We start from the raw sequence: 25,256 nt of genomic DNA, 5'->3' as shown, positions 1-25,256 counted from the left end.
GAGCGTAATGTAAAAAATCAAACGCACAATTACTTCGTCATTTCTGTGTATATTTTTCTCTAGTGGTACGTTCTCCGTCAATGAATGGTATGTTGTGGTGGCCTCCTCCTCATCAACACTTTGCGTTCCGTTACAGCTACACACCCGGAACGTCAGCAGAACGTGGCTTCGTTCAATTATCAATCTTAGCTATGGTTCGGTTCGCGTAAACCTGTGCCGCTGCTGTTGTGTAACGGCGTTTTTTTTTTGTTGCGCCCGTAACACAAGCCCACGATTTTTTGCTCTTTTGCCTTTAGGTAAATATCAAATTTAACCCGATAACTTTACAATAAATCGAATATAATACAATTAACGGTGGCGGTGTGATGGCGATATCAACATTTGAGCCTAAATAACCGAATTCGGGATCATGAAACGTACCCCATTCGTTCGGAGCGCTTGAACGATTGGTAACAATATGCCTTTTTGGACCTGGTTGTTATATGTTTGTTTTGTGTAATCGAACATGATGCGCTAAGATAGAGAGATAGAGAGAGAGAAAGAGGGTCCAGGGTGTAGGGAAAAATGGGGTGGAGGGTATAATTGTAAAACGGTTGTTTAGTGAACGCGTATGAGTAACAACCAACGAACGCTTATTGAAGGTGAAAATGAAAGTGTAACGCATATATACTGACGCATGTTACGTTTTGTGTTTTTTTAACTTCGTTTTGATTACTTTTTGTTTACAGTAATTAGACTACTAAAAACCACGCTACATACATTGGCCACCATCCAGTTTGCAGCGTTGGTAGTGGGGTTGGTTATGTTTTTTTGTTGTTTTCTAACAAACTTCTGTTGCTGAGCTGCACGCACCAATCTTTGTCCCTAAAGTACCTGTATGTATCACTCGGAACAGTCCACACGTCTCTTTCCACTCCCCACATGTACTCTTTTATATCGTGGTAATAAGGGTACCGTGTGTTCTACAACACACCAACCATTCTTATCTAATGTAGATAGTCGAAAGTAGTAGAGTTGCTGTAGCGGAATTTGATGGTGCATTGTTAGCCATTTTGGTTTGTTTAAATTCCAGTTTCCTTATTTTATCATAAATTGGTAGCTGAAGATATTGAGAACAAAAAGATTAGGGAGAAGCGCTAGTCGTCAACTTGCGCAACTACTTCATCCGGGCGTCCAGCAATATTGAGAGGATATACATATGTAAGTAAGGATCCAATGGCATATCGACCTAGCGGGGTTATCACTAACTATTACGTTTAGTTCCTTTCGTTGACTCCGGTACCTAAGGTGCGTTTTTTGGGGGGAAATGGGTGAATTGAACGGTTCTATTGGCTAGGGGTTATATTACGGTTCCTAAGTTCGTGCACGCTGCGTAATGGAAATCGTACCGTCGTTTGCTATACAATGAGTTATCACAGAAATTGTGGGTCATATATGAGAGTACCGGGTTTGTTGGGAATGTGCGAAATGCGGGGATGCGCGTAACAGGGTGTTCCTTCTTTGTTTTTTTTTGTCTCATGCGGAAGGAACCATTCCCCGTACGTGAGAGAACCGATCCGAGGCTTAGCGTTAGTGTAGGGACTTTTTGTTCGGTGACGTTGCCAGGCCCAGGTTTAGTGCACTGTCCTGCTTAAAGTCCAAACTGCTGTACTTGGTGGGTGATGGTGAGAGCGCACTGCTGATCGGGAAGCTGGCCGCAATGGCGGATATTTTCTCGTAATCGAAGCGCATCATAATGTTTTCGCAGCTCTTGATGTGCGAGTGTTCCGTATCGTGGTAGGTGGAACTGCGCAGCGTACCCGTGTACCGACCGATGTTAACCGAAGTCGTCGGTGATAGGGCGGGCGGTTGGTTCGGATGGTACGGTGGTGAGTTCTCGGCCGACCGTGTTGTCCGCCCGGATGCAACCGGTGTGGCCGGCTTTAACGATTCCAGGTAAGCTTTGGTGATGATCGGTGACGAGGGTGATTTGTCGAACTTGACCAACGGTCCAGTGTCTCGCTGTAGATGCAGCGTGTACCGATCGTGCGAGGTACTTTTGAGCGTGGTAGGTCGTACGTTCGGTTCCGGCAGCTTACGCGACGGTGATGCAAGCCGCGGTGTTATCGGGGGTGAATGGCTGTAGTATGAAGCGTACGTGTACGTTTTGGGTGATTCACGATCGAGCGACTGATTGTCGGAAGAGTAATCGCTGCTGTGGTCTTTGCGGGATCGATTGCTGGCACTCTTGTCACCTTCGCGCTCTTTGTCCTTTCGCCGGCGGGGTGAGTATTCCTTACGTTTGCGCGGACGGCTCGGTCTGTTGCACGATGTCGGACGACAGCGAGATTCATGATGCGTCGTGGAGTAATCGTGTACCATTACAAGCGGCGGTTCCGTCGTACAGTTTCCCGACTGTCGGGTTGGGCTCGTTCCTCCGGCAATGCACGGCCCGTCCGCATGGTTATCGAACTGTTTGAGAGATTTCTCCAAATTGTCTATCGTATCGTTAATACGGTCGGACTGTATGTCCGACTCGTAGTCACAGTACCCGTCGATCGTTTTGATCGAATTCTCGATCGACGAAAGCGTTGCGAGCATGTTCGCGTTCGAGCGCTTCAAGTAGTCGATTGTCTTGATGGTCGTGATATAGTCATCACCCAGCTTTATCTTTCCATCCTCGATGCTTTTGATGATTTCGTCCGTTTTGGAACTTTTCACCTCGTCCGGTATCTTGATCGTGCGCAATATTTCCTCCTTTACGTGCCTTATAATTACCGCCTCCTCGGGATCACGGCCCGAGAAGTCTTCGCTACGGATCGATTCGCACGATCGACTAAGCAACCTTTCGGTGCTGTTTTCCGGCTTCAGCAGCTCGTTGATTTCGTGACGACTTTTCCGCTTTTCCGCCGTACTTTCGGCGGACGCTTTAAAGCGGGCCAGCTGTTCGTCCGTCTTTTTGATTATCTCTTCCGTTTTCAGGCTGAGCGGTTTCAGATCGGTATGATCGGTGTCGAGCTTAAAGCGCGTCGGTGACTTGCGTGCCAGCAGGCGCGAAATTTGCTCTTCCGACTTTTTCAACACTTCCTCGGTTTTGCTTGATGCTACCGTGGACAGTGGGGTGGTACCTAACGTTGTTGTTTCACCCAGTTTCATATCGATCAGCGACAGTCGCTTCTCCAACTTGTCTATCATCTTTTTGTCGTGCGTTCGAAACCGCGCTAGTTGTTCCTCAGTTTTCTTGATCAATTCCTCCGTTTTGGATGATACCGCCCTCGTGTCGATGGCGTTAAAGCTTAGATTTATTGGTTGCGGCACGGGACATTCGGGTTCCGGGTCCTTCACGCTCACTACTGCTGGAGGCGGTGGAACCGTAGGTGAAGGTTCCTTCACCGGATCCCGAGCAGTTTCGATGACTTTCTCCTCTTCCGGTGTTATGATCTCACGGAAGTTATCCTTGCGAACGTAGTACGTTGGCTCTGGAGGTGCAAATCGTGCCAGCTGCTCTTCGGTGCGTTGTATAAGCAGGTCCGTTTTGGATTTGATACTTTCCCCAGCGGGTGGATCCACTTCGGGAACGGTTAGATCACTTTCAAACTTCAACCGAAAGGGAGAAAGAACGGGTTTATCTACTTCGGACTTTTCCAACATCTCATTGACGGTGTGGGAAATTTTAAGATCGAGCGATTCTTCGTCCAGCTGCAGACTCGGAAGCTGTTCGATCGTTTTGATGAGCATTTCTGTTTCGTCCTGTTTGATCAACTGATCCGTCCGCTGTTCGTCCTGTTCGCGCGTTTTGCGCACTATTCTACCCAAAATGAGGGAATTTTCTTTGATAATCTCCAACATTTTATCACTCTTGAGTGGGTTCGTATCGACCGTCACCAGCCCCTCCGATGCGGATCGTTTCGAGATATCCTCCGGCGGCAGATCCTCACCCTTGATCGGATCATCCATGGAGAATGATTTCTCCTTCAGGAATTTAACCCGATTGGCTAGATACCGTTCAATATCTTCGGGGCTTTCGCGTGCTTCTTCCTGTGGCGTGGGAGTACTGAGTGCGTCGGCAATTTGATACTTTGGCTGTTTAGTCGATTCCCGGTCAACTACCGAAGCAAGGTCTACGCTGGGCGGTAGCAGTGGGCTGTCATGTTGCAGGGTGCTCTTTATCGGCAACTCTAGTACAAACGATGACGACATCGACGATCGGTTCGAGACGTTAGTAAAGCTATAGTTGTCCAGCTTCGAGGTTGCATCGCTACGATCCAGAACACTCTCGGCGGTGGTTACGAGCGATTCACTTACCCGTCGCTCCTTGATAACATTCAGATCGAGCTTGCTGGGCCGTTCGGCTGCATTAATACGTTCGAACAGCTCATTCGTGACGCCCTCGTCGCTGACTTTGAACGATTCCGGTTCAGGTTCAATGCGTGCCACCTCCACCATAGGTGTGGAACTTTTGGTGGCCTCCACAGTGACAGTATTGTCGCTCGGTATGTTTGCCAGATAGTCCGAGTAATCCATCAGCGAAGATGGCGTCTTGAGTGGGCTGATCGTGGACATGCTGACGTACTTGCTGATGTCGGGAATGGGCGACAGTTGGCTAGTGCTCGTAATGGCGATCGAAAGAGACTTATCCTCCAGCTCAGATGGTAGCGGAACAATGGGCGAGAGTTTTGGTGCCTGCTCCAGCGCTCCGTCCGACGCAGGACTTAACAATTCGCTAACTATCTGCAGATCCAGCTCGGACGTTTTACTAAGCTCGCCTTCATCGTCGTCTCCGTACGACGAAGGTTCCTCCTTGATGTCGGTTAGCTCACTATCGCTCGGTACGATCACAACCAGTTTGTCCTCGTCAGGCACTTCCCGGATGATAGATTCCGGCGTTATTCGTCGCTTCATCGGTGACGCTTCCAGTGAGGAAGCGCTAAGCGGTTGATTGTCGTCATCGCACAGGGACGTGCTGGTGCTGGATTCTGCGTCCGATTCTTCACTGTAAGACGATGATTCGCTGCGCCGTTTTAGCGCACCCGGGCGCGTACCGGACGATCCATCACCTCCGCTGCTACCCGTTTCCGAAAGATTGCTTATGGCCGACGATGCACTGGCAGATTTTTTAAGCTTTGGCGAACCATCCGCTTTGGAACCATCGACACGCTGTTGCGATTGTTGCTGTTCCTTTTTTACCGCATCTTTCGGCAGATCCTTCCACTTGAGACTGTTGCGACGTTGCTTCGTCTCGTCCATATCCTTCCAGTGTAGCGTTTCAACCGGTTTGGGAGATTTGGGACCGCCGGACTGTTTGCTCGATTGTTTGGAGGATTTCGCCGACCTAACCGGCGGTACGGCACCTGGCGGTGGTCCGAGCCGTTTGCCTTTGGCACTGAGCAGAGCATTCTTGCCGACGAGCAGCTGGTTCACCTGAAGCGTACCACTGTTGGGGGATGGGTTCGCGGGTTGCCGGGCGACGGCCGCCGTCAGGATGATATGTGCCTGTCGCTGCCGTTCGCGCAGTTTGTCGTACTGTTTCTTTAGCAGGGAGATGTCCAGGTTCATCTTTTCCTTGCCCTCGGCGCGTGCAAAGTTGGGTGGGATGCCTAAGGATGCCCGTCGACCGGACCGTAAACCCCAGGCGGTTGCCGTTACCGCTAGTCGCGAGTCTTCGTCCGATTCGCCCTCGTCGTCCGAGTAGAAAATCCTGCAAATACATTCAAATTAATATTTCGTTCGAAATCACAGCGAACATCAGTATACTTAAGGTTGGAGGTGTCCTTTAGCTGTGTAATACTGTTCAGGTGTTTTTCCCGCATCTTCTGCAGATCTGCTATTGGTCCAATGTCAACCACTCGCTGTATCAGAGCATTCGAATCTACCAGACTTCCGCTGACAAGCTCCGACGAAAGGGCACCCATTTTGCAGTAGAAGTCATCGGCCGTTTTTGTGGCAAGAATTTTACTGCAATGCATGAAACATTCGTTATTAGAGCCTTTGGATGATTTCGAAGACTTGCAGTTTGTACGTACCTTTCTAAAATTCCCCAAATAGCTAGCGCGGTGCGAAGTAGCACATCACTTCCTTCGATCAGTATGAGATCCCAAACACGCAGCACCAGCGGTATTGGCAAACAGGTGCAGAACAGCGTCAGAAACCATTGCATCGTGAACACATTCGTCAGCGGTGGCTCAAAAGCTCCCTCCGGTCCCTGCAGCTTCTGGAGATGGCGGGCCAGCTTCGGTAGGCGCGTACCGAGCAGATCACGAAACACAGCCATATCGGCTTGTAAGCCACCGAGCGATCCACAGAAGTAGCCGGCCGGTAGCAAACCTTCGATCAGCAGTATCATCACCTTGATCGAGTCCGATTCACTTTTGTCCATGACCTGCAGGATCAGGGCACCGAGCATGTTGAAACCCTGACAGTAGCCCACCTCCGGATTAAACCGCGAGTACCCAAGCAGTACGCGCTTCAGCTTGCCCTGATTGATCGTCCCGGACGGACCGGAACAAAGGCTCGAACCAGTCCTGTGAAGATCCTTCACGATCTGTATGCCCAACTCCTCGTCATCTTCGTCCGACTGTTCGCTAAGACATTTGGCCGACTCTTCCTCCCAGTTGAGGGATCTCGTCTTTAGGTAGCGATCGGCTAACGCCATCCAGAGCTAGAAATGGTTTGTTTGAAAATGCGTGAGTGTATGCACCGTGGGTTTATCGAACGTGATGAACCTACCTTTCGCCGGAATTCCGAAGGCATCCCGCCGGGTAGGCGGGCCACCATCTTCATCGCATGCAGCCACTGGTTGAAGTCGGACTGCGTATCCGGTACGCCCATCTTTTTGCTGATATTATAGTCAGAACTGGAAGCTGACGGTGGTGGTGGAGGAGGAGGTGGTGGCGGTGATAAAGCATTGAACCGCATTTCTTCCGATTCTGCAAAGGGGTTGAAATTGAGAGGGATGTAAAACACAGACACACACACACACACATTAGTAGTTTGGAATCTCAAGAAGAGAAGACGTTAAGGAAAATGGTTCTCTAGATCCTTAAGTCCGCATGGTTGTGTGTTAGGATCAGTGCCTGAATTTATGCAATCACTATTTTCAGATCACTTGGGAACAATTTACGAAGTGTTGGTTGTCAGGGGTTTATTGGTCCGGGTCAGTCAACAACCCCGAAAACTCCCCAAGCTGTCACCGGTTGACTGAATATTCAAAAATTCATTGCATACCACATCAGTCGCACGAACCCAAAACACAACCCAACGGTGAACCATCGTGAGCTGTAACGAAACTTAATCGTAAGGAAATTTTTCGACTTATATTGTTGTGCATAATGTGCATTAAGTTAAGTAATTGGTAGTATACTACTGAATTATTATTGTATAAAATAATGAAAAAACGTGCAAGATTTTTTTTATACAATTCAAAACTTATGCCGGGGTTAAATATTTCATTAATGGAAAGCAATCAATATGGAAAACTTTTCTACAAATGACGATAGAACAGACAAAAAATGATATCACTCAAATCATAAGCACCGCCAAAAGGAATGGACCACCTTCAAGCTGTGTATAACTCGGCAGCGGAACCATTTCGCTGTCCCCACGGAATGGTGGAGCAAAGAATGTGAAAATAAAATGAAACAAACTTTTTCTTTCACCTCCTCTTTGCCTTACTGCCTACTCGTCGGTTCTCCGGACGGAGCTAGTGGACTGCTAAACCAAACCGTTTGCCTCTCAACAACCATAAGCACCTAATTTTTCACCCGTCGGGCAAACGTAAATTGATCGTCAGCGCTCTAGACCAAATGCAGATACCATACCGACCCGTGTTGGTTTATCTTGTCTGCCCGGCTACTTGCGTGGAAAATTAGTTTCCAGCGAAGATTAGTTTTCCGTCTTTAAAGTATTCACTAAAAGGATAGGGATGGGATTTGAATTTATATTCGTTGGTCCACAGTTGCACAGCTGCTTTAATCCGTGCTTATCCGTGTTTTTTTTTTCTTTGCCATAATGAGACGGAAACTATAATCGGGTTTGTGTAATGATCACCTAAAAAAACAGGGCAAAGGAAAAATCACGATACGAGCGATATCTTCCGATTTTAGATAGAACGATTGGTGCGATAAATAATCTTTCGTTTCAACAGAACGATCGAAAAATGAAGAAGAAAATGCTGCCGGATTAACAGCTTCCAGGCAAATAACGACATGATGTCTCGATTGCTCCGACGATGGTTGATAATCGGATCGTTTTTTTTTTTGGTCGGAAATCCGGTCGGAAGAGAGAGTAAACAAAAATACGCACGCACACACACACACCCTACATCACTATCCCAAGGAAGCAGAGGGTTTTAATGGTAGGAAGCTTTTCGCGATGTTTTGCTACATTTTCCAATGCCTTCACCTGTTGCCTGGTGTCACGCTTATGGTCTTCAACCGGGTTAACGCTGGGCGTCGTTCCGCATGGATCGCATTTTATGTGCGAATGATGAAGAAATAAAATTTCCTTACCAGGGCAACATGGACAAGGGAATTAGTAGCGTTGAAGCGAGACAAAAAAAACACTCGACGATAAAGTAAATAGCAATAGCGTCGGTAAGAAGGGAAAAAAGGAAAATCTCGTAGCAGTAAAAAAGTCAAGGTACAAATTAAGATTAATGCTTGGCCCGTTAAGCTTGGATGGATGCAAAAGGACAAATTCATTAGTGGGTCGGATAGAGGGTTTTTGGAAAATGGAGCATCATAAAAATAGCGATCTCATTGGCAGCGATTCTAAAAGTGGATCACAACGCCGTCAGCTGGACGCCAGACTGGATAATCGTGGTGCATACGCTGCATACGCAGCTTACCGTTTTTTGTGCATGAATTTATTTGGACAAAACAATATGTAATAATTTCTTCTTTATCTGCATTGTATTTTATTTTTGAGCCATTGGTTGTAAGGGAATGCAAATTGAATTTTGCACCTTCCTTTGCTTTGTCTAAACTACTCGACCGAAAGACCTTGAAGCACCACAACATCGTTGTGTAGTTTGACAAGCCCCAACAATGCTCATTTCCATCCGATTAACTATTCATTTTCGGCTACCGTTCGGGTAACTCGGCCGCGTGGGTGTATGCCGAACCCTGTCAATAATGGTGCAGGAACGAAAATAGACTTCCATTCCTTGCCACACGGTTGCTAGAAGGTGTCTACAATAAGCGTATGGCCGCATTCGAAAGAGTTAGAGAGGAAATAAATCGAAAAGGATGCGTTAGAAAATTGATACGACGTATCGACGAAACTTGAGCTGATAAAGAGCCCAGCTTATGCTGACGTTAGTGAAGATCTTCTGCATGTGACGTGACGGAAAGACTCCTCTCGTACGGAGGTGAGTGCTTTAGAAAGCAACTGGTTCATTTGTTGCACGTTAGCCCTAACCATGCCCAGCTGTTGATGAGTGGCAAAAGGCAATGGGGAAAAAACGCCGAGAAAAAGGAAACCACTGCAGCAAAAAAAAAACACCCCCGACAAGCTACTTTTCCGGATCTCTGGTCTTTCGAACCGGTCAAGTAGCGTGTACATTGTGCCGTACAATGGATCTCCCCTTTGTGGAAGGCTGTTGTGCCTTTCTGCTCTGTGCCTATCCAGCTACATGTTTTCTAATTTACTCGGCTTCAGTTCATAAAAAGCAATTCAGCTGGCAGCGTCAGGAGGGCAAAGGAAAATAAGCATAACCTTGTTGGGTGGGTAGGTGGGTGTGTATACTTTTTTTTTTTTGAAAAACATGCGGATCAAACACAGAAACTTCATGCACGTTTGTGTTGCCACAACGAGCAAAACGTTCATCCTGGTTGTTGAAGGTTTTTTTCCGCTCTCTCCCATTTCGTGGACTGCGTAAAAAGCTTATTGTTAAAAGGCTAGATTGTATGGGGCGTTTGTTTTTTGACGCACTTCCGTTTGCTACCAACTAGGGGTTGCTTTTATTTTGTGAAACAAATAAAAGAACAAAAAAAAAAAAACGGTTCAATAAAAGCATCCGAATGTGCTCCGGGGTGTGAACTGTGTGAGTTATCTGGTACGGTGATGGGAAGAAAATCCTTCGGTAAAGGAACAACCGAAGAAAGAAGTATTGTTCAACATCTGTTTTTTATTGGCCGGGTTGTAGGCTTTTCCTTTACTGCGAAGCGAATGATGTATATTGAATGAGACAGATTTTATTTTATTGCAAGCTTAAAAACGTGTCGACAAGTTCTTGTTTCGGTATGGGAAAGCGGAATTCGGTGTGGGATGGATGGGAAATAACTTGAATGAATGAAAAACTTTAACTATTTATTAAATCTCTGTGGAACGGTTCTAGTGGAATGTTTAGTTTTTAGGATTAACTAAAGTTTATTAAGTTTTAAATTAAAGGAAATCGCAAATAATAGGATGCGGTGAGAGCATTTTAGAGAATCATGCTTAACGAACGAAAAACGCATCACAATTTTGGAGTTTCTCATATTCGTTTTGTACGATTCTCTAAAGTGGACTCACTATAACCTATCATTATAACCTATATTTTATATTGAGCGAAAATTGTTTTAAATTCTACATTATTCAATATTGAATTTATCATTGTAAAAGGAAAGAAAAAAAAGTATTCCGAAATCTAAATAAGTATTTTAAAATAAGAACTATAACTTCGCTAAAGAGTATAGAAAAGCATTAAAACTACACAAAACAAAAGAAGCTTTTAAGCATTAATTCGTAACTGACTATTGAGTAACGGGTGTAACGTTTTTAGACAAATTTTATGCTTCACCAAACAATCAGCCGTTCATTGAATCAATTATGACTGATCGATGCATTATCGTACATAAATGAAACGGAAATTTATGTACCCTGTACCGATTGACGATCGATTACTGCCGATCATAAAACGTGCGCGTCAATACAACAAGAAAAAAAGAACAACACATGCTATCAAACAATGGAACTTTTGAAACGGAGCTTATGAATCAATGAACACGCTGACTTCCGTTACGATTTCTGCCAACGTCCGGCCCCATTTTATCCCCCGTCCGGGCCAATGTGTTTTGCACCTTTCATCTACCGCGTGCTATTGATTCATAAAAAAGAACGACGGCTCATGCAATAAAGCGCGACGTCCGGCGCAGTGAACCGCGACTGGAAAGCGACGCTAAAGGTAAGCAGCGAACAAGAAAAACTGTGTACAGGGCCGCCGAGGAAGGTCGCAAAAAAAACCCATCGGACACTCGAGGGCGAGGGGATGTACGTGGGCGTCCTCGGACACTAGGGCGCGCGTGCGAGCAAAAGGACAACATCCGGTTGCTGGTCTCCGTTTGGAATGTACCTTGATAGCAGCTGACGATCGGGCCAGTGCCGGATGCGGTTGGGGTGGTTGTCGCGGCGTTGGTAGCACTGCCGGCAGCTGAGGAGGAGGAACCGCCGAGCCCCGTACCGCCGACGGTGAGGTTCTTAATCGAGCTGAAGAGAAAACTCATGTCAAGAGGTGACCGGCCGTACTGGGGCGATCCGCAGTTGGTATGGAAGACCTCGGTGCGGGACGAGCACTTGGCACTGGCGGTTTGGGGTGGTTGTGGTGGTGTGGCACCGTGCGGTTGTTGCGTGGATATGACGATTGGTCCTTAGTAGTGGAGCACCATCATAAATCATGACGCTCGTAAATTCCATGCTACACCATCCAGCAGGAGATGGCCACGGGCAGTGGAATTTGCGCTACACTCAAAGACACACACACACAGTCACACACGGAATGTATATACATATACACGTCGTCTAGGTCAGTTGATGGTTTCTTGGACGTCGTGTCGGTCGACCACTAGACCACTAGAAACTGCCGAACGTGCCGCAACGCAATGGGAGCTAAAAGTTCGTATTAAAAGGAACGTAATGAGTATTAGAGCGACGGCCGGTGCCTTTGCAGTAGACATGATGATTCGAGATGGGCCGGTTAAGCCGTCTCGAAAATTTGGTGCTTGCTTTATCAGTAAGTAATTTTGAGCCGTTTGCATTGAAGCGCACGGTAGGATCGATTTGTCGTAAAACGCATGGAGGCACATAACTGCACAGACACATACATACTGGATCGCTTTTTTGTTTTGCGGAAGTATGATGGTGATGGAGAAGCATGGTTTTTCATGGGGATGAGCTTTTGGGATATCAAATGGGTGCACGATTGAAATGGGTTTCGGTAAAACGGTAATTTAATTTTCGTTTATGACCAATCAATATGACGCGATAAATCTAGGACTATCTTGCGTCTGCTAGGATAAACTTTATTCCACACATAAACCGGTACGAGGTTAAGTGTTAGTGTTAGGAATGTTTTTTTTTGGTAGGATAAATAGGTATCTTTTCGAGAAGACAGTTACTTATCGTTATGTTACATACTTATTTGATGTTGCATTAAGGATGAAAAGTTGCAATTTGTAGCAAAACAGAGACGATGTCGTTCAATTGTTTTCATTTTACAGACATGTGCAAAATGTATTCTCATATATCTTCCAAGCTTATGATATACAGTACTTATTTTTCAGCTTAGAAAATAATAATTATCAATTATTGCTACCATCAATGAAGTACTGGGCGTCTCCATAAGAATAAACCCAATTGCAGGGCTACTAAACTTATGAAGTACTGGGCGTCTCCATCACGTCTACAGCTGAATATTGGTTGGTTCGCAATCGTTCAGAAAAAGGTTGCGATTAGTAACGGAATGATATTTAAAAGTTTGTTATTCTCTATACGAATTGGGCCGATTGCAGTGCTGCTATGTCGGGTAAGCTAGTCAATTTATAAAATTTTGCTAAATTTCCCAAAAAAACGCTAAGGCGTTAGGAAATTTTCAAATTTTTAGAATATTTTTTATTTTTTATTATTTTTTATTCTTTTTTCATTAAAAGCATTATTTGAGTGAAAAGAAACGTATTTTCAATGAATTGGCATTAAAATAAATCAATTTATTTTTTTTGCAAAATTACTCAAAAAAGCTAAGGCTTTAGCCTTGGGAAATTTTTAAATTTTTAGATTTTTTTTATTTTTTTCTTATTTTTTGGTCTTTTTAGTATTTAAAGCACTATTTGAGTGAAAATAAACTTATTTCAACCAATTGGCATTAAAATAAATTAATTTATTTTTTTTTTGCAAAATTATTCGATAAAAACGTAAGGGGTAAGCCTTATGAAATTTTCAAATTTTTAGAATTTATTTATTTTTTTCTTATTTTTTGGTCTTTTTTGTATTTAAGGCATTTTTTGAGTGAAAAGAAACGTATTTCAACCAATTGGCATTAAAATAAATCAATTTAATTTTTTTGCAAAATTATTCAAAAAAAACGTAAGGGGTAAGCCTTATGGAATTTTCGAGTTGAAAATTTTTTAAATTTTTTTTTCTGATTTTTCATTATTTTTTTAAATTAAAGCATTATTTGAGTGAAAAGAAACACATTGCAACAAATTGGCATGAAAATATGTCACATTTATAAATTTTGCTAAATTGCTCGAAAATGAGGAAAATTTTACATTTTCTCAAACAGGGTATGGAACTTAGTTCCTCGAATAACTTCTGGCACAGACATCTAAGGGCATGGCCGTCCAAGAAGAAAATGTAGCCATTGGTGCCATCTATCGACCACAGTTTAAAGTTTGGCGATCCGTTGGATACCGACCGAGTTACAGGCAAAACTTGGTGCAAAAATGAGCCTTGGTAAATTTTTATTTTTTTGATTTTTTTGATTTTTTGATTATTTTTCGCTCTTTTTTTTATTTAAAGCATTACTTGAGTGAAAAGAAACACATTGCAACCGATTGGCATTAAAATAAATCAATTTAATTTTTTTTGCAAAAATTTCCCAAAAAAAACGTAAGGGGTAAGCCTTATGAAATTTTCGAGTTGAAAATTTTTTGTAAATTTTTTTCCGATTTTTTATTCTTTTTTTAATTAAAAGCATTATTTGAGTGAAAAGAAACTTATTGCAACAAATTTGCATTATAATGTATCACATTTAAAATTTTTGCTACGTTGCTCAAAAATGAGGAAAATTTTACATTTTCTCAAACAGGGTATGGAACTTGGTTCCTCGAATAACTTCTGGCACGGACATCTGAGGGCATGGCCGTCCAAGAAGAAAATGTAGCCATTGGTGCCATCTATCGACCACAGGTTAAAGATTGGCGATCCGTTGGATACCGACCGAGTTATAGGCAAAACTTGGTGCAAAAATGAGCCTTGGTAAATTTTTATTTTTTTGATTTTTTTGATTTTTTGATTATTTTTCACTCTTTTTTTTATTTAAAGCATTACTTGAGTGAAAAGAAACACATTGCAACCGATTGGCATTAAAATAAATCAATTTAGTTTTTTTGCAAAATTACTCAAAAAAAACGTAAGGGGTAAGCCTTATGAAATTTTCGAGTTGAAAATTTTTTTAATTTTTTTTTCGGATTTTTTATTATTTTTTGTGTTTAAAGCATTATTTGAGTGAAAAGAAACTTATTTCAACCAATTGGCATTAAAATAAATCAATTTTTTTTTTGCAAAATTTCCTCATAAAAAACGTAAGGGGTAAGCCTTATAAAATTTTCAAGTTGAAATTTTTTTTAAATTTTATTTCGGATTTTTTATTATTTTTTGTATTTAAAGCATTATTTGAGTGAAAAGAAACGTATTTCAACCAATTGGCATTAAAATAAATCAATTTAATTTTTTTTGCAAAATTACTCAAAAAAAACGTAAGGGGTATACCTTATGAAATTTTCGAGTTGAAAATTTTTTTTAAATTTTTTTTCGGATTTTTTATTATTTTTTGTATTTAAAGCATTATTTGAGTGAAAAGAAACGTATTTCAACCAATTGGCATTAAAATAAATCAATTTAATTTTTTTTGCAAAATTACTCAAAAAAAACGTAAGGGGTAAGCCTTATGAAATTTTCGGGTTGAAAATTTTTTTAAAATTTTTTTCGGATTTTTTATTATTTTTTGTATTTAAAGCATTATTTGAGTGAAAAGAAACGTATTTCAACCAATTGGCATTAAAATAAACCAATTTAGTTTTTTTGCAAAATTATTCAAAAAAAACGTAAGGGGTAAGCCTTATGAAATTTTCAAATTTTTAGAATTTTTTTTTAATTTTTTTTTATATTTTATTCTTTTTTCATTTAAAGCATTATTTGAGTGATAAGAAACTTATTTCAACCAATTCGCATTAAAATAAATCTATCTGACAGTTATTATCACAGTAAGTGGACATAGCCGCTTTTTCAACACGAATATTGTTGAAATTCTAACGAATAAATCAATCAAAGTAGGTATATATGGCGATTTATTTGTGTAATTTTATTCAATAAGACTTAAAGTGAGTGTTAAGTAAGTAAAAAGCGAGATACGTGTGTGAATAATTAAAAAATGTTGTGTAGTGTTTTGCATGTGGAATTGGCTCCTTGCACGGAAATTATATCCCAATCGTCAAGGAAAGCCAGCAATACCTCCTGAAGTGCCAGAAAAGGAGAAGTGTCACAACAGAAAAAGAAAAAAATGCTTTTATTAGGAATATTATTTTGATCAAGAATGATAATCTTCTTTTTCTTTTTTGGCCTGCTCACGGTCGACCATGTCGCGTAGACAAGGCCTGGTCGCCAATCTGTTTCCGAGAATGGTAATAGGTAATTTAAAAAAAAATCAATTGATCAACGATTTTCTCTAATCATCACACGGATCAAAATTGAACATTCAAACTGTTTGCTAGAAACTTTAATTACAAAACGCATGTGTAAGTTCTCTGTAAGAATTGTCCCTACTAGAGGGCTACTACTTTAATAAAGTACTGGGCGTCTCCATAAGAACTAATCCAATTGCAGGGCTACTAAACTTATGAAGTACTGGGCGTCTCCATCACTTCTTCGGCTGGATGTTTTCTGGTTGGGAATCGGAACAAAAATTAAACATGGCTACTACATTTTTATATTTTAGATAAAAAAATTATCTGATTTTTATATCAGAAGTTGTCAGAAGTTTGATTATTCACAGGAAACATACGATCACACTCTTTGAGCAGGCAAATATTTTTTACATGTTGAAATTCATTTACACTATCGAAAAGGACAAACCAATTTGTGTGTTACAAAAACCAATACAAAGGCTTCGTTTTCGTACCAAAGAAAATGATGCAAGCAAATATCAGTTTTCGAGTTAATGCTTACTTAATTACTGTAAACTCATTTGCATATTGTCCCCTTTAAGGGAAGATATTAATATTTAAGCTCCCATGCCCTACGTACTCATACGCATCTTTTCCCCTTTTGATATGATCAAAGCAAAAACAGGTGAAGGTAACTTTCACCTTTTGAGATATTACATTTCACAATTTTCCCATTTTCCGAATGGTCCTTTTTGAAGAAACTAAGAGAGAGTGATGGAGGGCGAGAAAGAAGGTAAGGTTTCTGTCTCGAACCGGGATCAGTTCTAGTGCTTCCTTCAGAGTATCACCTACGCTCGTGTGCTGCGTTATTGTGAATTTTGTGAAAAAAAAATAAATCTATCGAACCGTAAACATGCTATTTGAGTTGGTTAGTTGGTTTGGAATTGTGTGTTTTTCGTCACATAATGTCATGGCACTGTATCCGGTGCGTAGGAAAAGTTCAACCATCGCGCGAGTGCGTTAGCGATAACGGAGTTGCCATTTACATTTGTACGAACGTAAAAGATGAAGTACGACAACGGTCTTATGATGGCCAGTTCCACTAGCGACTGCAAGAGACATCCGGCGCTCTGTGTGCGTAAGCATCGGTGTTTATCTGTGGTTTGTTTGTAGTCAGTTCGTTGTTTTGCCTTTCTTTATCATAGTTACACCATCCGGTAACGGCGTCGCATTTACACCCACACTCTAGCACAAACCCGACTGCAACACACAGTGGCGTTGGTGTGTGCTTCCGAAAGGCAATTTTGATCATGATGGAAAACATAATTTCACTCCAAGGACCCGTTTCGCTGCCGTCTGCTTCTCTGCTCTGTAGGTAGGCGAGAGTTGGTATTTTCATTTTTATTCCATAATCGAACAGAGTCACAATGTTGACGGAGTGTGCCAGACATTGCTTGCTTGCTCGTTACGTGCAACATTACAAAAACCCACACGATTGATGGCGCTAGCACGGTATTTGTGATGCTATGAGTACGAGGTTCCGTTTAGTTTGATATTTTGCGATGTTTCTGCAAGTGGCGTTTACACCCGCTGTTCGTCTTGCAACCCCTTTCGGTGGGAGTATTGTTTTCGCAGAAATAGAAAAGAAGAGACTCACATTTGATTGTTTCTTGTGCCGAAATCATGTACGATTGAGGGAAAGGGATACAGCGAAATCTTGTGCCGTATGTATGGAATGTTAATTTCTTTTGCTACATGCATTTAAATCAATGCTTTTTGTTACGAAAGGGCATTTGTATTGAAAGTAAAATTGCAGACAACATAGTATGATTAGATCTAGCCAAACTTTAGTCCCATGACCTTTCCATTGTGGAAAGAAATGGTTTTGAACAATTGAATTGTTCAAATTGTACAACACAAATCGTACCTAATTTGTATCTAATTTGGTTTTTTGAATACCCATTCAATTTCATTTACTCGCCTTTCTGCATAACAGTATTTACGGATGGAGACGCCTGGTAGTTGATAAAAATATACTCTTAAAGTAAGCTTTCTTACTTAAGTTAGAAAGAAAAAGAAAACTTTACTAACAACATAAAGGGCAAACATAATTTTACTTTAATTTAAGCTTAATAAACAATACAATTCAATCTATGTGCTTAAAGCAAATCCAATTTTTATTCCATTCCATTCCAATTAATACAGGAATGAAATCATTAAATGCACACAGCATACTGTACCGCAGGCATGTCCAAATTAATGGTATTTCTTTGTACGTGTTTTCGGCCAACAGCCCACACATTCGATAATTAACCAATCTGTGCTTGAGTTCGAAGTCCTAAACAGACGTCATAGCGAAAAGTTGTGCTCGGAAAGACATGCTGACGTAATGAATCTTGTAGACGAAAAGTTTGTTTCTTTTGGAAATTGCTATTATTTAATGGTTGTAATTCGTTTGAAACAGCTATAGAGTGAGTAGAGTTTCAAGCTGTTAAATTTTAAAGTAAGATATCGAACTAGACAGAATTAATGCCAAATTGAATAATTTTATTTGTGAATTAAATAATTTGTTGTTGATTTGATATCATAACGCTTCGCCAATGCTTCGTAATCACTCTACGTGCTTGACATACTTCAAAATTTCTGATGAAAAAGCTGATAGCTCCCCAGCTATGCTATGTCTCGTCGAAAGCTTCGTTAAACGATTACCGAGAAGTTGACGATGACGGCAGAGTGGTGGAAAATTACATTTACCCAAATATAGCAATATCTGTGCGATTATGCTTTGATCACAAAATCCAATCGAATATCTCAGACTAAAGTTTAAATACACTTGCGACGAAGACATTCCACCGAATTGCTGTTTGTCATTTCTTTGAAATAAACTTGCTTAAGCTTTCAACTAGCATTGAAATAAATTAATACATTGAAATAGTCATTTGTAAATTGACTGTGATTAGAAGTAGCATTCATTCGATGAAACCAATCTCTATGGAGAAGCTTTTCTTTTTTTCAACAAAATATTTCAAACTTTTTATAAATTATCACAGCCAATAAATATAGGCTTGATAAATTTTATCAAATGAAAACGGCATCTAGCCCTCTCTAGAGTCCTTGCTAAAGGAGGCCGGCCCAGATGAAAATCGATCGACCTTTAACCGTCCTACTCCTAGATTGTAGACAACCTACCCTTATTATCTATATGCTTTTTTGGGGGTTTTACCGTAATTTACTCAATGAATCAATAATTTGTTCTCGATTATCGTAGGTGATTTCAATTTAGATTTCTAATGGATCACTTAATCATCGAATGCGATCCATTAGACACATTACGGGTGAAAAAATGTGAAAGATTATAAAATGAATGGTGCCTGGAAGTTTATCGCGTATGTTTGTATTGCCCACACAGTCACCACAACCCTCGTACGTTCGCCTACATTGTGCTGCTCCCCTACACACCAAAAGTAAAACAAATTAACGATGGAACGATGGTACCAAAGAGCATGGTGAAGGTATTTTCATGTAGATGAATATTTAACGAGTGGAAAGGTCACGTTCGAGAGCGAAACCGTGCTTGACTGGACTGGTTTAACGTAACGTTCCGCGGGAAGTGGCGGAATATCAACAGCTTCATTCAAGGGCGGTGGAAAGATTTGCGAACGGAAACACGTGACGGTGACGATGGTCGGGTAACGACTGTCGTTCCATGCCGACAGTGAGTAGAGTTGATCGGAAAATGTGACCGACGAAATAGGTAATTAAACATCCTTCTTGACGACGAGGCGCGTCGTGCCAATGCTTATCGAGCATTGAATTCCCATACTGTTACGAAGGCAAGCTTCCGGCAGCTTCGTAGTAGCTCGACTGTGGCTATATTAATGCCAATATGCTATTGCTCTTGGTGTCGGTAACCATGAAACTAAAGCCAGCAGAACGAAAGAGAAAGAACGCAGAAATAGCAATACGATCGGCGATGCTTTCCATCTCGGACGGTTCAATGCTTTATCGAGCATTGCTTTTGCAAAGCGTTTCCGGTTCCGGTTGGATTTGCCGCTCTCGTCGTATTTAAATTCTATTTCTGGCTAGAAACTTTCCTCTCCGCTATCTCTGTAATCGATGCGGTGAATTCAATTAAAAACGATACCACACTCATACAGGTGCAATTGCCGCACGGTGATTGAAATGGTGAGCGGAAATCATTGCCGAAGGTAGAGAAGCTTCTGTTAAGGTGAAACATGGAGCTCGCAGGGAGAAGATGATAAGGGAGCCGAAAGGATATTGCATTGGAAATTAGAATTCAATGCAAGTGATGGTGCACCAATGCAATGGACTGTTGAATTGAACGGTGTAGAATCGAGCATAACGACACCGTTTGCAATCACTTATGGACAAGGCTTTTGTTTGTAAACATCTTAAAACACAGGAAAATGTGTATGCAAAATGTATCTTTAATTAAAAATAATTTTTATTGCACAATAATAAATTCTTGTTAATGATTTTTTTATTTTTGTTTCGAACTTATTTAATCTAATTTGAAGTTAAAATGAAACATGAATAAAGTTCAATTTGGGGCGTCTCGCTGGTGTATGTGATAAAAGGTTCCTCGCGACAGGACCGGGTATGAAATCCCATCCAGATCGCTCTCCCATAACACGTAGTAAAAATGGGAAGTAAAAAAAATCACTTCGTGTCCATTGAAACCAAGGTAAGGTGTTTATGGTGGTATTAACGATCAGTACAAACTGAATGTAACGAGTTACGGAATAAATTTTGAAATCAAAAGTTTGGCAAATTCTCTTGAAGCATCATTCAACACCTGGTAGCAATATACCATAAGGGCGCACTGCAGTACGTGTCGTCCCATCCCAACCTATTGCCGTAAGAAGAAAAAAGGCAAAAAGGCCAACCAGTCCCGCAGTTCGTTCGTTGGTATCGTTGTGGGTCAGTTTTGGGGAAATGATGTACCGGACACGTTCTCAATTTTCCGACGATGTCAATAAAAGCGAATGTACCACGTTTACGAAGGCCTGATCGAAATCAGGCACAGGTCAGGCACGAGTTTCCACATCAAAAAATAGCACACACACATACACACACACAAACACACACTAAACCAATTCATACATAACCCACTGCATGCAGCATGCAGTTTGCAACGGTTTGGTTTGGTGTCGTTCTTTTCTCTATCACGCTGTGTGCGCTTTGACGCTTTCCGCTTTTGACTTCGGGCGGCATTGTCTGGTCGTGCCGGACGGACGGACGGTTGGACGGTATAAACATGGGGACCGGACAAATAATTGCAGTCAGAACAAGCGGAGCGCTAGTGTTCCGGTGTTTGTCCCACAAGCACTTGTGACCGAGGGGGGAGGCAAATGGGGGACAATCCGGTGAATCATCTGGGTCGTCGTTTCGAAAACGCCAATGGTAGACAATGAGGCAGACACATGGTATGCCATGTTGTCTAGGCTGCTGGCTACCGCTCATAATGGAGAAAGCTCCATTTTGCAGTTCTGCTGTAGAGAGTATTGATTATTTTTTTCTCCTCCTCTGGTAATGTCACATTCTTGCGCTCAGTTGGCCGGAAAGGAAAGCGGGCTTTAGACTAGATCCAAGATGCGGCACAAGTTATCTTGTGAGGCTGTAGGGCTGTACCGTCAGCCGGCTATTAGATTGAAAAATGCTTTTTCGGCTCGTTTACAGGTAAGCTAATGGTGGTACAGAAACGATTTACCGAAGAAGGGCATTGTTGTTCGTTTGCTCCAAAATGTGTTGTTCGTTAGAACGGGAGAACCAGTTATTAATTGCCTTGTGCTACACGATTATCCTTCTAATTTAAAGCACGGCATAGAAAAGTCACAGGTGGGAACAACCTGGTGGTGGGAACATTCAAGAGTAATGAGTTGTTGACGGGGAATGGTGTGTTGTGTTTCAATTTCACCGTAAAAGATACGCACGAAACTGGACACCCAATTTACGATGGGGAAAGGACCAAATATTGAAAGGGTTATTTTGGAGTATGAATTACACGAGTGGAATTTCTGCCTTGAAAGGGCTTCTAACCCAACAAAAATATGCGAAATAGAAAAATTGCGCAATTTTATCAAAATGTTCGTCTTTTGTTTGAACATCCAAATGTAATCTTATTTACATACTAAACAGGGCAACTCATAATATTCTTTAGCGTATCATTCACTTCCTCAATCATATTGTTTGTATAATATATTTGTATTGAATCCTTCCAATACCCGAAAGGGATGTTAATAGTCCAGATCTTATCACATATTTCCCACATATGACTAATGGATGTGGTCTCACATCGTAGAGCAGCTACAAACCTTGTAGAGATGATAAAAATTCTCAGGTCTTATTCCAATTCATTTTCATGTTCGCTAATTCTTTCTCGGGTATTCGGATATAGTTCCCTCTTATCCACATCGTTGTCGTCTACTAGACCTGGCGTCGTTAAGAATGTGAATTTCTCCTCAAAATCCTATTTTATCGCTTGTTTCCCTTCTCATGACATCGATGCCCTTTCATCCAAGATTCCCCTACACAAGTTTTGCGGGATTGATCTCCATCCTCCGCATTCCCAAATGTCACTCTAGAGCCATGGGCAGAATGACCTTTTTCTTAGAGCGCTTTCAGTCTTTAACGATACATATCACCATTTTGCAACTCCTGTATCCCAATTCCTCTCTTTTCTTCGTGACAATTCTTCGCATTTTTAAGTTCTTCTTCCTTAAGTTAAGTCAATTTCTTTCTAAACCCCACGTAGCTTCTTCTGGGCATGACAAACTCTAAGGTCATGTCGGCAATTTCCTCGGCTCGGCCGTTTGTCGGCTTACTAAACTAATTTTCCCGCCGTAGCTGGATAGTTAGTCCTTGCTACGGGGGACACGGTTTAGATGGGATTTGATACCCAGTTCTGTCATGTAAAGACCGGTCCAATATCTCGTATCTGATTAGTTTAAGTACGTAGACTTAAATATAACAAAAGGTCGATAACTGTTAGAAATATCGATCACTGTCAAATCGAGGTACAGTTTTACATTGTTCTGCGATGCTGTAAGTACTCAAGCATCATTTCTCATTTCTCTGAATATTTCTATGGGCATCATAAACGTATGGACTTTATGCTCTTCAGAGTTATTAAAAGATAACAATATTGGATGATTTTTCGTTTTACTATAATAAGTGATTATTCCTTATAGTCGACGCTCAGCAGGATGGAAAAACTTTATAGTATTTTTTTATCCTTATTAATTTTAGAACAAAATTAAAATTTAAAGTGAATCACCACTTATCGACAAACATAGTACATTGAAAATAAATAGCGAAACCTTTACATAGAAACCGAATATACCGAAATAGTGCAAATATAGTGATTTGTGAATAGACTAATGTTTTAAAAAAAAAAGAATGGTGCATGTAAATGTGCGTGCGAGGTTTTTTGTAAAATGATGCTACCAGCGTATGATAAATACCACTACCATTCATAATCGTTGCTTGGGAACGCCTTCGCTTCGTTACGTATACGACTGGCTCGGTTCGGGGTAGCGTCTCGTCCCAAAAATTTTCCCACCAGGCGACGGTATGGAACGTACGATGGCGATGCTGATGATGATGATGCTGATGAAAATGATCAACTGATCCGTTTGGATGAAGATGAAGGTTCGGCACGCGATGCGAATGTGCAATGTGCGATGCAACAATCGGATGGTGTCGGACTACCTCTACGTCGCACCGCTTATCGGTTCGCAGATGGAATGGACACCTAACGCACCAGGATAGCTCATCATCGCTCAGCACCACAGCACAACCGATTTATTGCCGATAAAAGAAAAACAACCTCGTAAAGCTGATTTCTTCCCTGTTTGCACCTTGACGGTTGGCCCCGATTTTGGCACCCACGGCAAACGGGGAGCGATGGGGAAGGATGGGTCGCCGTTCGTTGTACCGGAAACACTTTGCAAGAACGCACATACGCGCACGCACACACACACGTACACAAGAATTTCGTTTTCTTTCTTTTTTCTTCTTTCTCTCTCTTGCATGACATCCGTTCCTTTGCACCGTCCACGAACTCATAGTAAGTGGCGGTTTCCATGCATTACGGGCTGGCCAAACCAGACCATTTTAGCCGCACGCACACATGGATATCATTCTTTCGAACAGCACGACAAAAGGAGCATTAAAGCACAACTTGCGAACTGGACGGAGTGTATGTGTTTTCTGTATTGTGCACTTCGCTATCAACCCATCTTATGGTGGTGCCACTTCACTTGTCACACTGGTTTGATACACTTCCGTCTCGTAGCATCATCACCTTTGTTTCACTTGCTTCACACATTACATTTATCGTAATGGGGGTACATCACAGATAAAGGAATCGTATTGTAATACCACAATTAAACGATCGAAGTAGCACTCGTTCTTCGTCACTATCTACTATTCCGCAGTATTATCGCATCGAACGCAAGGCGCGAGGCAGTGAAAAACACAAAAGACTTCAACCACACTCACTCACACACACATACACACCAAATTTGACAACACACCGCTTGGTGTAGAATGCTTCTTCTGCTTTTTTTGTTAGTAAAGCGCTTCGGGAAATTTTTGGGAGAGAACAAAAGCGAAAGAGCGAAAGTGTTCTGTTTATCACTAATACACACGCGCACACCCAACCACCCGTGTACAATGGACTGATGTGAAGTTCTGAATGCACAGCAGGGCTACTACGATGGCTGAAAGTGACCACGTTGCTCCGCTAGATGGAGACGCCCGTCAATGGTATGCGATGAACTTCTGTGTATTACGGCGCAACAAAAACCCACAGGCGTCCGTAAATCCTCGGAAATACGCACTTCGTGGTAGGACAGTACATTTTCCACTGCTCTGAGTTGCTTTTAAAATTTGACATTTTCAGTGGGTGTTGATGGGTGAAGATGTTTTTCACACATTTTCCCCGCTATCTGACGTTTTCCGTGGATAGGAATTTATACCACCGAGAACAACCGTTTTGTTGTAATAGTTTTTGGAACTGTAAAGCCTCTGTGGACCGAGTTCGTACAACCTGTGCGTTCCTATCTGCGAGACGATCGATAAAACCCGATTGCTTAAGGAAGTAAATGTTCAATTGAAGCAATTCACCCGACCGACACTAATTGCTGCACCATGTGCGCTGCACACTACGTTCAATTCCGTGCCAAATTTGCTTGGCAAACTTCACAAAAAAAAAACCGAAGCTAGAAAGGAACCACACAATATATCGGGGCTAGTTATGTAGCTGTGGAACGACCGTCACTGCCCAGTTTCATTCCGCCGTACGTGACGAAGCTGTTTTCGATGTGCCCTTCTATGGCTGTCCATGGTTTGCACTTAGTGTATTACTTCTTCTCCATCTGTATGAACACGAGTTTTTTGTACAATTCCTCTAAATTGGAACACCTTTTCGGGGGTAACCGAACGAATCTTTAAGCAACACACTCGATGCATCTGCGCGACTAAAAGAACTGACACTGAAAAGGTACGGAAAGCCCACCACGAGAAAGTAGCTGCTGCTATCGCTGTGTGAGTGTTTCTCTCACGCCGTGAGTGAGTGAGCAACTTTTCTCACCACACTTGCTTTCCACATTTGGA

The 25,256-nt window shown here is 41.9% G+C and overlaps 1 protein-coding gene across 2 annotated transcripts; it reads right to left on the bottom strand.

Annotated features, from left to right (window-relative positions):
• Positions 1-29: 29 nt before the first annotated feature.
• LOC125762489 (uncharacterized) lies at positions 30-25,256 on the bottom strand. Of its 2 annotated transcripts, XM_049424638.1 has the most exons (6): positions 23,108-25,256; positions 11,312-11,844; positions 6,706-6,905; positions 6,003-6,637; positions 5,734-5,934; positions 30-5,677 (listed from the first exon to the last, which is right to left on the bottom strand). In XM_049424638.1, the coding sequence occupies exons 2-6, from the start codon at positions 11,460-11,462 to the stop codon at positions 1,570-1,572; spliced, it is 5,295 nt and encodes a 1,764-aa protein (XP_049280595.1). In that variant the 5' UTR covers positions 11,463-11,844; positions 23,108-25,256; the 3' UTR covers positions 30-1,569. The 2 variants fall into 2 exon arrangements, with proteins under 2 accessions (XP_049280595.1, XP_049280596.1); XM_049424639.1 differs by lacking the exon at positions 11,312-11,844.

Source organism: Anopheles funestus, chromosome 2RL (assembly GCF_943734845.2).
Source record: "Anopheles funestus chromosome 2RL, idAnoFuneDA-416_04, whole genome shotgun sequence".
In the NCBI taxonomy this organism is placed as follows: Eukaryota; Metazoa; Arthropoda; class Insecta; order Diptera; family Culicidae; genus Anopheles; species Anopheles funestus.
Note: the sequence above shows the minus strand (reverse complement) of the source record. Positions and strands in the feature narration are given on the sequence as shown.